This window comes from Pteropus alecto, unplaced genomic scaffold (assembly GCF_000325575.1).
Source record: "Pteropus alecto unplaced genomic scaffold, ASM32557v1 scaffold224, whole genome shotgun sequence".
Classification (NCBI taxonomy): Eukaryota; Metazoa; Chordata; class Mammalia; order Chiroptera; family Pteropodidae; genus Pteropus; species Pteropus alecto.
The window spans coordinates 6,150,078-6,162,284 of NW_006436289.1; the positions used below are offsets into that span (position 1 = coordinate 6,150,078).

The 12,207-nt window shown below is 40.2% G+C and overlaps 1 protein-coding gene across 1 annotated transcript in view; it reads right to left on the minus strand.

Annotated features, from left to right (window-relative positions):
* Positions 1 to 3,967: 3,967 nt before the first annotated feature.
* COLCA2 (colorectal cancer associated 2) overlaps positions 3,968 to 12,207 on the minus strand; it is a 9,369-nt gene continuing 1,129 nt past the window's right edge. Inside the window, exons 2-5 of the mRNA XM_006912846.1 lie at positions 11,184 to 11,278; positions 7,723 to 7,777; positions 5,689 to 5,918; positions 3,968 to 4,342 (exon numbers count right to left, since the gene is read on the minus strand). Of these exons, the coding sequence (XP_006912908.1) occupies positions 3,968 to 4,342; positions 5,689 to 5,918; positions 7,723 to 7,777; positions 11,184 to 11,278 (755 nt within the window). The remainder of the gene's footprint in view (positions 4,343 to 5,688; positions 5,919 to 7,722; positions 7,778 to 11,183; positions 11,279 to 12,207) is intronic.

A 12,207-nucleotide genomic window follows, 5' to 3' on the forward strand; every position in this document is an offset into this window, starting at 1 on the left:
TTCCCTAGAGTTCACCCCTTCCTCCCATCGGGGCAATCCTAGGACTGCAGTAACCCATAGCAGAGCTCTTCACAAAATCTGGCTTATTCAACCAAGAATTGCACAATGCGGGAGGGAGGTGGTGTCTTTGGAGTTTTGGGACTCCAGGTCCAATCCTAACAGGTTAGAAAGCGATGTCTCCTCTTTCCTCCTGACTATCCAGGTGGCAGTGAATGGAACACACTTCACATTTCCCAAAGACCAACTGCGTGTTCTCTCTCCACATTAAAGAAGAGAAACCGTTTTCTCAATGAACACAGATTCCTACCCTCAAAGAGTTTGATGCTTTTATTACGCTCTTATTACGCAGAGCTGCATCCTCTCAGATTTGCTTATCCTCCAGCCCCCATGTTTTGCCCAGAGACCTATTGAAGCATAAGAAATGGGACCAATTACCTAACCTAATAAAGCACAGAGCTTCCTATGCCTGGATGGTCCCCCTCTGGCCACACTAAATTCTAGCCCCCAAGGCTTTGAGATACCTCCAGACCAAATCTGTTTTTTTTAGGCAGGACATCTTCATCCCTTTATCTGTAAAAGGAAGAGAGACAGTATGAGGATTAATTACTTTCCTGGGCAGCCCTGCTACAAATTGTACTAGGGTTTACATAGGCTTTGAGGATTTAGAAATGAAGATAAGTCATGTTTAATTTATATCATTCACAATTTCATTGGCTTTGATTCTAGCTCTTTTTAGCCTTCATCTTTCTTGACTGAATAATGATTTTTAAATACATTTTTTTTATCAAAAAGGAGCACCCTACCTCGACCCCTTGCCCCCACCTTAGCTCCATTATTTCAGTTATCTATACCTTGCTGCTTGATGTTCACCTGCAGGCTTGGGCCAGATGTCAACAATCTGGGACACTGCTTGAGGTAATAGTTTCCAAATGTTTACTACCTTCAACTTTGTCTCTTCTTATCTGTCTCAGGCTTCAAGGGTTGACCCCTAATTTAAATCTCCCAAGAATTTGAAAATCAGTCCATGCCCATCCTAACTGAAATTCTCCAAGTTTTAAATTTTAAAAATCATATCCCCTTTTAACTTTTGACTGCATTTTGAAGGCACACAATCAGTCTTGTACATGGTAGGCACTTATTGCTTTATTAATCTCTCTAATGGTTCTGATTAACAAGATGATAATTCCTTTGAACTTCCATAATAATCTTATTAAATGCTTCTATGGTATGAGGAACTGGCTACATATATACATGTGATTTTTAAGGCAGAAGATCAAATTCCACCAAGTGTAATGCATGGAAAGTTTGCTGAGGCCATTGGTTGTTCAGACTGTGGCATCAGACAATCTGAGTTGGAGAACTACTCTGGTATATAGGTTATGTGACCTTGGGCAAGTTATTTTATCTCTTCCAACTTCAGTTTCATCAGCAGTAAAAATGAGGACAATAGTGGTATTTATTTTGTGTGGTTGAGCATTAACTGAGATAAGGCCTGTCACTGGCCCATGGAAAGGACTTAGTCCGCATAAGCTATTATTACTGTGTTGCTGTGAACAATTCAGACATTGACTATGTCAGTGTCTTTCAAGTGGAGACAGAGGACCATTTATATCAGAATCAGCTTAGATACATTTAAAAAATGCAGATGTCTGGGCCCTACTGCGGACTTATCGAATCATGCTTTCTCACACTGAGGCGTAGGTACCTGTATTTTATACAGCTTCCCAGGTATATGTCAATGGGAGGCACTCTAGATTGTCCCAGTGCTGCTGGCTGATTTTCTACCTGCAGCTGTAGGGGTCCTGAGCTGTTCTGTACAAGCTACAGTGATAAGAGAATGGGTAGGCAGCATGCATCCATTTCATTGTGTGCCTGGTGACCTGTTGGTCCAAATTTAAGAAAGATCTTAAAGATCAATTTAAGGGGGCGTTAGTCACTGTGATGCACAGTAGCTGTATTAGCCCTTGTCTCCCATTCCTTTATGAATCTTTTCACACACTGGTTTTAGGCAAAAACTCAAGGACATGTGAAGAAAAAAACCAGAACCAAAGAGGTAGAAATGTTCTGTTAGAACTGCAAGATAACTGATTCAGAAGGCAGAGGATACAAGTGGGAAATAATAATGATAATAAAAGAATGGCATTTAGAAAGGGATATTTTGATGTACTGGACATCTTCGGACTCTTTGCTTTCTGTCCCTTGGGGGTAGGGTAGAAGGTACACAGAGGCTTTGTTCTGTGTGAACAGATTGTTGACAACAGGCCAGTTTAAATTTAGTTTGAAACTATTAAAAATTTAGTTTTATTGGCATCTCAAAAAGGCAGTAATTGTTCTGTTTCTCTCACACATCTATCCCATGAGGCAGGTTGCAACTTGTCCTGTTTGCCCGGGCCTTAGTGGAGTCCCCAGGGAGAGGACAATCAGACAGTGTCATCTTGATAGCATAGCTGCCTCTTAATAGAAAAAAGTTCACTGAAGTGGTAGTTAGTCAGCTTCTTCCTCTCAGTCCCCAAAATGGGGGTCTCTGGAAGCTCTTGTGCTAGGCATCTTTGTAACCTGCAGACAGTCCGCCCCTTCTGGGGAGCTCTGACTACTTGTGATGGACACATACATACCTTTGTATATATGAGGAAGGTGGGGTTTCATGGGGATGATCTCACAGGTTCTCAAATGGCAGATCGAACCTTTTACCACCAGAGAGTGAGCAAGAAGCATGTCTTTGATATCCTTCAGACCCAAGTCCAGGTACCTATCAGCTGCATGACTTTGGGCAGGTGACTGAACTTTAGAGTCCTCATTTTGCTACCTATGTTGTTGAGAAGATTAAATGAGGATGTGCGAGAAAACTCTTAGACAATTCTGGCACACAGGAAGGGCTCGGAAAATGACAGCTGTGGCCAGCGCCCGTGGTCCCAGTATTGCTGTCATTGTGCTAAAGCTCGGGACACGGAAAATGCCTCCCAGATTTTACTGCAGTTAGTGCCCTCAGTAAACAGGATTTAACGATATCATCTAGCATAGATACCTTAAGTAACTCTCTTCACCTTGAAAGACAGTTGAGTTTGTTCAAATAGATTAATCAGAGGAAGGAAATTATGAAATTCAATTGTAAATAACATGGCCAATTCTATAAATCAATCTGTAAATATGAGCGATGCATATTTAAGGACCTAAAGCAGAAATTGAGAAATATAAGGTAACAGCAAATTCTAAAACTTTGGGCTACATCAAGTGTAAAGCAGCCCTCCAGAGAAAGAAGATTAAATATTTACCCAGAAAGTTTACAAAACAATATTTTGGGGAAAAAAATATCTACAAGTTAACATTGTTGTAGGTAAGATGTGCTTTTTGGTCATATTACTATTTCATTGACTAATTTTAGATACGAGAAACTAATGATTCATAAAAGTCTTTCTCTGATGTTGCTTCAAGATGTACATACACTCTCATTTAAAGGTGAGGCTGATTTTCACTTTTTTTGCCATCACAGCTGTCTGCACCCTCTATCCTCATGGGAGCCAAGGCACCTCACAGCATTAAAATAATTTTAAATTCATGAATAAATGAGATTAAACTACTGAAGAGTAATTAGTGATTTCTAGAAGTAATCGATACTATTCAAACCAATCAGAAATTATTATTCAAAAATCTAAAAAACAAGCCAACATTTAATAGTACAAAATTATTTATTAGTAAAACAAAAATTAGAATTTGTTTATTACACAGCAAAGTAAAACAACTGAACGTTCCCTACAAAAATTTTAACTGTAAGCATACAAAATAGGAGTGGCACAATGACCAGGTCTGAGGACTTCAGCTTAATGCCTAAGTTAGCATCAGAAAATTGAAAATGGTGACATGTAAACTGCTCCCGTGATATTTTGTTAAAGGGCTGCCTATTTTGAGTTGTCATTTTGTGTGATAGAAAAATAGGTATACACACGTCATGTTCCAAATTGATGAATTTCTATGAACTATAGCAGATGTCACAGTTTGTTTCCCTCATATAGAAATCACTGGTTGCTGCTGCCGAGGGAGCAAAGTTCACACAGTCTGTGCCAGGATAGGCAAAATACTCGGATGCTCTGATGGTGTCCAAGTGTTCTGCTTCACAGGATGCACAGTAGCAGCTGGAGGTGGTGGCCGAGGAGAAGCAGTCGTACTGGGCGTGCGAGGGCAAGTGAGGGTAAGAGTAGTCTTCTGAGGAATAGCCACAGTTTCTGGTGTCCAGGGAAGGGGGAGAATTATAATTCTCTGGAGCATACAAAGGTAGCTGAGCTGGCGAGTAACTGCAGTCTAAGGAACTGGAGAGAGTGCAGGAATCTGAAGGCGATCCTGGGATCTAGAGAAATGAAAACCAAGGAACAAAGAGCTCGATAACTTAGGCTTAAAAGAAGTGAATAGAGTAGATTTATTAACTCAAAGTGAGAACAGTAAGGGTAAAGAAAAATAATACAACAAAATACCCAACCCAACCCAAGTCTGCAGAAGTAATTTTATTTGCTGATCGCATGATTTCATGACACCACATTCTATATTTACCTATTTCTTTCCTAACAATAAATTGCCTTGCTTCACTGGTTTCCTTTGTTATAACTATACTTTAGAGGATGCTTTGTCCTTAGACCACAAAATCCCATTGTGCTTCAAGTCACCTGTATATCAAATCCTGCTGTGTACCACAATATAAGCTGCAGGTGGCACCTTGGATGTTTCTCCACACCCTTGGCTGTAGAGAACAAGGTGAACATACTCAAGTAGAACTGGGATCTTCAATGGTCCAGTGTCTGGGAGACTCCAAAATGTGAAAGAACTCTTATAGTCACTAAAGTCTTGTCCCCTGAGGAGAAAGGTACCTTCTGCTTTCTCTTAAGGAGGGCTACAACTGTTGCTGAGAAAGCCTAACTTGGAAGCTGGATGGGAACTGGATGATTGGGGGCCCTGTATGCATATTCTATGGAGTTAATTTCCTATACCCTTAAAATTTAGCCTGATACCTATACAGACTTTTGACAAACCAGAAGAAAACATCATTTACATAAAAACAAACAAACAAAAAAAACTTTTTTAAGATTTTTAAAAAAAGTATACGAGTGTCTAAAAGACATTAAAACATCTGCTATCTACTAATACAAACCTTACTCCATTTTAAATATCACAGTTTCAAACATTTTGAGGTCCATCAAAAACAGACCATCCAAATTCAAGTATTAGAGTTTCATTTATACTAATCATCTCAGATCCAAATGAGTTCTTGTGCCTAAACTAGACCAAAAGTTTAGTCTAGTTAGTAGAGCCAATTAAATGTCAAAATAAATCAAAACCCACTTATCAGAATGAGAGTTTAGTACTGTATAGACACAGCTTTAATTCCATTTTCAAAAAACCCCAAATCCAAAGGCCATTATTTAAATCAGTGATTTCCAATTAGTACCTGTTTTAACTTTGCAGTTTAAAAATATTAAATATATATTGCCAGGAAACCATTTTATTGCCATACACTAAATTTGGCATAGCAACTTGGGAAATGTGTGCCTATTTCTACCTCCACTGAGAAGTAAATGATTCTCTGATGATTTCCTTGTTGATAATGTTTGATTTCTCACGAGATGATGCAAACTCTCTTACAAAGCATTATTATTCCATTCTAAGCAATAAATAGGTTTTGTTAAGACTGAGATAAATTACCAGGCTCTGGTTAAAGCAGAAAGGGGTATCCTGGAAGTTGTCGGGAAAATAGTGTGGAGTACTTTGCATGGAATTGAGCAAAGGGTCCACGTTCGTCTCTGTCTGAAGGTAGGAATCCAAGATCTCATCAAGGCAGCTTGGGTTTTCTTCACAAGAAACACAACTGGAAAATTCTCGGGGTTGAAAATAATTAGGTGTGGAAGAAATTGACTCAGGTTCAAAATACAGTCCTAGAAGAGAAAGGAAAAAAAATTCTCTTTTTGTTTAAAAATTGCACTTACAGATTTGAATAAAATTCTGTTCTATATTTTGAACATTTATTATGTCTAAGGGAAAGGGGGCTTAAGACCTTCTAGAAAAGTAAACAGGCAGACAGTCCAGATTTTTCAATTGCCTTAACTAACTCAAGTTCCAGTGAAGTGAATCTGGTTAATAATGTGGAAACTGGCTGTGCATGTTGCTAGGGCTAAAATTAAAAAAAAAAAAAAATTCGTCTCTGTCTGAAGGTAGGAATCCAAGATCTCATCAAGGCAGCTTGGGTTTTCTTCACAAGAAACACAACTGGAAAATTCTCTGGGTTGAAAATAATTAGGCGTGGAAGAAATTGACTCAGGTTCAAAATACAGTCCTAGAAGAGAAAGGAAAAAAAATTCTCTTTTTGTTTAAAAATTGCACTTACAGATTTGAATAAAATTCTGTTCTATATTTTGAACATTTATTATGTCTAAGGGAAAGGGGGCTTAAGACCTTCTAGAAAAGTAAACAGGCAGACAGTCCAGATTTTTCAATTGCCTTAACTAACTCAAGTTCCAGTGAAGTGAATCTGGTTAATAATGTGGAAACTGGCTGTGCATGTTGCTAGGGCTAAAATTAAAAAAAAAAAAAAATGATGATGATCTAACCTGTGCCCAACTGTCACAGTCAAATAATGGCTCAAGCCTCCACTTTCTTGGACTATACAAAGCATCCATATCCAGCCCCTATCTGCAATTCAAGTAAACCTCTCAGAAGTAGCTTATAGAGTTGTTTAAGGCTTTAGAAAAACTTCAGATGTCACAGGAAATAATTCTCTTGATTTAGGGTTATTATGTCCCTAAACTTTTCACACTTATTCAGTAACTTCAATTTTGAGCAGTGATATAATTGGCAATATAAATTATAAAAACAGAAACCAGGAATGTAGAGAACAAATTAGCACTAGTTCTAAATTACAAAAAACAAAAATGCTTTTTGTTAACATGATAATGGAATTAAAATAAGCTGTTAAATACTAAACAAGAAGACTTCTGAAAATATAACTCCTTTTCCATTTTAGTATTAAGAGACCCGAAGTGTGGTTATTATCCTTAAATGCTCTAAGAGGATAGGTTTAGAGTATGTCCATCGGAGAGATGACAGAACATTGGGTTTTTTGAAGTCTTAAGATTCCTTTGAGATTAAGTGAAAGTAGCACATTCAATGGTGAGCTACCATAAGCATGTTCCCTCATATATGGCCTCTTTAAACCCTTAGCTGTTGAGTGGCACAGTAGGAGTGTTTATGTAATAGAGTTATTTGTACTGGGCTGAGAAAACTTACACTTGTTTGAACTGCTTTCTGGGAAGAGAGAAAAGAAGGGGAGAGAAGCCCCTGTCGGCTAGAAACTGAACAAGAGCAAAGGCATGATTCTAGGACTTCAGGATGTTGTGTATTCTATCTAATGATACACAAAAACGATAGCAAGTTTCTAAAAACAATTCTGGTCTTGCAGTCTAGTTTAGCTACCTGGAGATGAGGAACCAGAATAAATGAGAAGAACAAATTGGGGCTAGATTAGGCAGCAGAGAATAGACATGTCAGAAAGAAGAAAACATTTACACTTTGTTTTCTTGAGGGGCTTCCATCTGGAGTCACTATGCCTTTTTCACCTTCTGATTGGTTGGATTGCAATTAAATGGTGGTGCCTATCTTAACCCTTGAATCAAGCATTGCAAGACTTTCGAGATGGACTTTTGAAAGAGTTTTTGAGGGAATTGTAACGCTGGCTGTACTGACCTGCAGAAGATGCTGTGACTGGATCTGAAAGGTGGACACTGTCTCCTCTGGACAGCTGCCAAAGCAAGAATACGATCATAAAGCAAAGTGAAATGAAAGTTCTATAAAGGGAAAGTTAAGACATTTTGATCTGAACTATGTTGCTTCTGCTCTAAGGTAAGCCAGATTCTTTCTTCTAAAAAAAGTTGCTGTCATTAAATACAACCAATGTTATATTTCATTTAGATTCAGTTTTTAGGTTTGCTTGTTTTTGTTTTCCCCCCAATATCAGATTCTCCCACTTAAATTTTAAAGGCTATTAATTTTGATAAAAATTTAATTTAAATGATTTTTATATTACAGAAATGTAACTGTTCAAGAAAACTCAGTAAAGAGCATTTCTATTAAACTATTTAATTTATAATTAATAAGGACTTACATTTATTTAGTCCACATTTATTTAATCCCAACTTCTATGACTCAGTCAATCATTTTCTTCAAAATTTTCATATACCATCCGGCTGCTTAGCCTTAGGAATTCATTTTCCCCAAAGGACATAATTCTTAACTTTGTTAATCCTGGATAGCTCAAAATATTCACATATTCTTACTAGCTACGAAAAATAGGAAATGTTTTCTTAAAGCTGTAGTCATTAAGTTGGAGCCTATCTATATTCTAGTTAATGGTCAGGAAATATCGCAACTCTTTGTATGTTTTTTACTAATTTTTATAAAAGTTGCTTTTTTTAATGACTATATTTGAATACTTGAAGTTTATGAGAGTGTTCTTTTTAAGCTAGAGTAAAGCAGCCTGTATCTTCTAGTTGAACTGATAATTTCAACTGAGAAATTTAGAATTTATTATTGTTACCTTCTTTAGGTTTTAGGCGGTGGTTTAAAGTTTAAAGGAACCAGCATCGCTTTGCGTTTCTGTGCTGGGAAGCTGAGCTCACTACACCTCTCTCTTGGGTTACAGGGTATACTTACTCCTGTACAAGAAGCCACTGTGAGACTGCACAGTCAGCCACTGCTGAAACAGGAGGTGGTGTTAATTTTGAAAATGATCCATGCCATAATGTCATGAACCAGGAAGCTGGAATCCTTCGCCAGCTCTTCATGCAAATATTTGGCTGCAGCTTGAGTTAAAGGACTTGGAAGGAGCGAGTTTTAAAAACTCTGCTTCATTGTAGAGCTCTCATTAACCCCATCCCTGCCCCCCCTCCAATGGTCTGTTTGTCTGCCTCCCCGCCTTATCTCCCTCGGGTATGTTTACAATATCCTACTTGATATTATCTTTCTAGTCACGGGTTCACTTTCTACTTTGCTCCAAGAATACAAAGAAAGGCACTTCTCTCTTAGATTTCAAACAGCACAAAAATTCACAATCTACAATTAAAAAAACACATCAAGGCTGTTAAAAAATAAATGATTAAAAAAGGCGAATTATATCTTTTGATAAGTACTAACTCAAGTTTCCCTTTATCCTGAAGGTAAAATAATTATGTGTGTATATGCCTCTCTCTCTCTGTCTCTCCGTCTCTCTCTCTCTGTCTCTCTCTCTGTCTCTCTCTGTCTCTGCCTGTCTCTGTGTGTGTGTGTGTGTGTGCGTGCAAATTGATCTGGCCTGGCTGAAATCAGTTTTTACTTTTTAATTAAATTTACAAATCTTGCATGCACACATTTCTTCTGGCATTGTTAGACTGTGATATTTGTCTCCATCTGTGACTTCCATTCACAACTGCCTTTTTAAAATTTCAAATTGTGGATACTACTCTGACTTTCTAACAAATTAAGATAAATTTCTTCCTGCTTTGTATATTTAATAAAATTAATTCTCTCCTTGCCTTAAATTTACCTAGAGGTATCCTTCAACCATTGAACAAGTCAGAGATTATCTCTGTTAAACCAGAAGATTCTACACCAAGAAGCAGGCATCCATTATCCCCTGGTACCTGCCATCCTTGCCTACTGAGCATACCTTCACAGCTTTCCTGGAATCCCAGATCCTTCTGATGGTGCCCAGGGAGAGATTTTACATCTGGCTCTTGTAATTAAATCATCTCTGTGTTACTCCTCCTGCCTGCGAGGGCATGGGCGGATATAATATTCAAGGAAGCGGAGTGGAGAGCAGGCTTTGCCCGGCAAAGCACTGGTTCAGAAGTTCTGCTTTACTATTTCTCGGGGGCGGGGGATTCAGAAAAACTTAGATAAGTCAGATCTCTCCAGGGAAGAGATACTGGTCAGATATGCAGGTGAAATATTTAACCCTTGCCTTCCTTTCTGCAGCTAGCTAACAGGGGAACAGTGGCCAAACCAACCTGTAAGAGGCCAACAGCAATAAAATCGCCATGCCCAAAGAGACTTCTCCAGGCTCAGCTGAAGCAGAACACTACCATGTACCAAAGCTCCATAATGAAAGATTACATTTTGTTATGAATATCTTGATCCTGGTTTTATTAACTTTATCATTATCTCTGAATTGAAGGGGTTGATGGTTGAGAATACCAGACTCCTGCTCAGCACAGCTGGGTCTGCAGAAAGATGAATTTAGGGAGCCAATAGGCGAAAGGTTTTTTGTATTAAGAATAAGAATTTGGTTCTATTTTGAGGTCTACCATCAGTAACTGCAAGACTTTGAACTTCAGTTGTTAATAGAGGCACACAGAACCCTGTTCTACTTACATCCCCTAGTTATTTATAACTAGTGCACAAAAATGCTTTAAAAGAACCACCATAAAATCCTCAACAAGTGGAAGGAAGTTTTATTGTGTTAGCTGGAATTCTGCATACGGAGGTACTAACTTCTCCAGCAAATGTAAAATTTGTGCTGTATGTGCCATATCACAGCAAGCTCACACTTGAATTCTAACCTCTTAGCAAAGGGTGCAGATGAACATTACAGAGTGCTAGCTTTCAAGCTTTGGTTGTAATTTCATTGTAGTTGTTTTTCACGAATAATGACAGCTAACATTAATTGAGCACTTACTACATGGAAAGTATTCTTCTAAGTGCTTTATAGGCAATGACTCATTTAACCCTCACAAAATCTTATTATCTTCAGTTTAAAGATGAGAAAATAGAGGCAAGGGAGATGGAGTAACTTGCAGGGAGAGGAGCAGCCAGCAGGTAAGTTGGGAGATTTTCTTTGCATATGTGAGGGAACATACACTTCCTAACAGAATAACAACCAACTAACCTGCTGGCTGCTCCTCTCCCTGCACAGGACCAACAAGCCCTTCATACTCAGGATCAGTGAGGGATGGGCTCCCCCAAATCCTGAGCCCCACAACATGTCACAACTATTCTTTGTGGCTTCCTGTGGTGGACAGGGATGAAGCTGGACTCTGAAGTTATAAGAACACTTGAGGAAGGCCAGATCTGGGGGTGGTGACTGGGGCCTAGGGTGGCCTCTACACCTTCTCAGATGAAGGGTTAAGTGAGGCCGAATAGGAGTTGGGAGTAAGTGAAAGGTTTATGCTTACAGTTCCCCCTGAGGCTGCTTGGTGAGCCCTTCTCTGCTGCAGCAACTCCTTCACTGTGATCTTCACCCGGACACCTTGATACACCTTTGGTTTTTCTGGGGAAAGGCAACCAAGTCAGTAGTCAAGTGTGAGGTCTGGGTGTCATGCTGGGGTGTGGGGGTCCTCTTTATAGACCATGGCATCTGAGGCCAGGTTTCTAGGTTTAGAGAACACAAAAAGAATGCTGAAAGACAAGTGGAAAAGAAACTCAAATTTCTCAAACTTGAAGGGGTGCAGGGAGGCTGGGCAGGTTGCAGGGCCTCAGTGGGAATCAGAACGTATGGAAATTTATGGGGCCATCCACCCCAGCTGGGTCCTACCCCCAGAGCAATAGCATATAGATTTTTCTGCCCAGGAATGTGCAGACCAGTCCAGAGAAGCTCACTACCTTGGCTAATTAAGTTAAGGGAACCTGGGTCCAGCCGGCTGGCCCGGGAGAGGGTATTATGGACCTGGGAGGGGCCGGGGGCTGGCACAGGAGCGCTCCAGCTGACCTAGCCCACCCTTCTGCGATGCTCCCACTGGTGTGCAAGCCCTGAGTCCCTTCTTTCTCCACCATGCCAGGTGTGGCTTCTGAGGAGGCTCCGACCTCTATGTGCCCTTGGTCTAGAAGCCAGCCCTGGGGCAAGCTGTGGAGTTCGGCGAGCCTTGTCCTTGGGCCGGCGAAGGACCTGCCAGACTGACCCCAGGAAAGGGCCCAGACCCGGGGAACTCATTCCCTCCCTCCCGTCGATCTTTTTCTTCTGCTTTTCCTCTCTCGTCCCCTTCCTCCGCCTTTCTCGTTCTCCACTCCATCTTTTCCTCCTCCCTCCTCAGGTCCCGCTCCCGTTCTCCCCTTCCTCCCGTCTCTCCCCACCCCCTCCCTTTCTGGTGCAGGCATTTCTCGGCGGTGCACGGAGGCTCCGAGTCGAGTCCGCGCAGCGCGAGTTCCGGGAAAGCCGTGCTGGGCTCCCGAGGATCGCGCGCTCGGCTGGGAGGCCGCGCT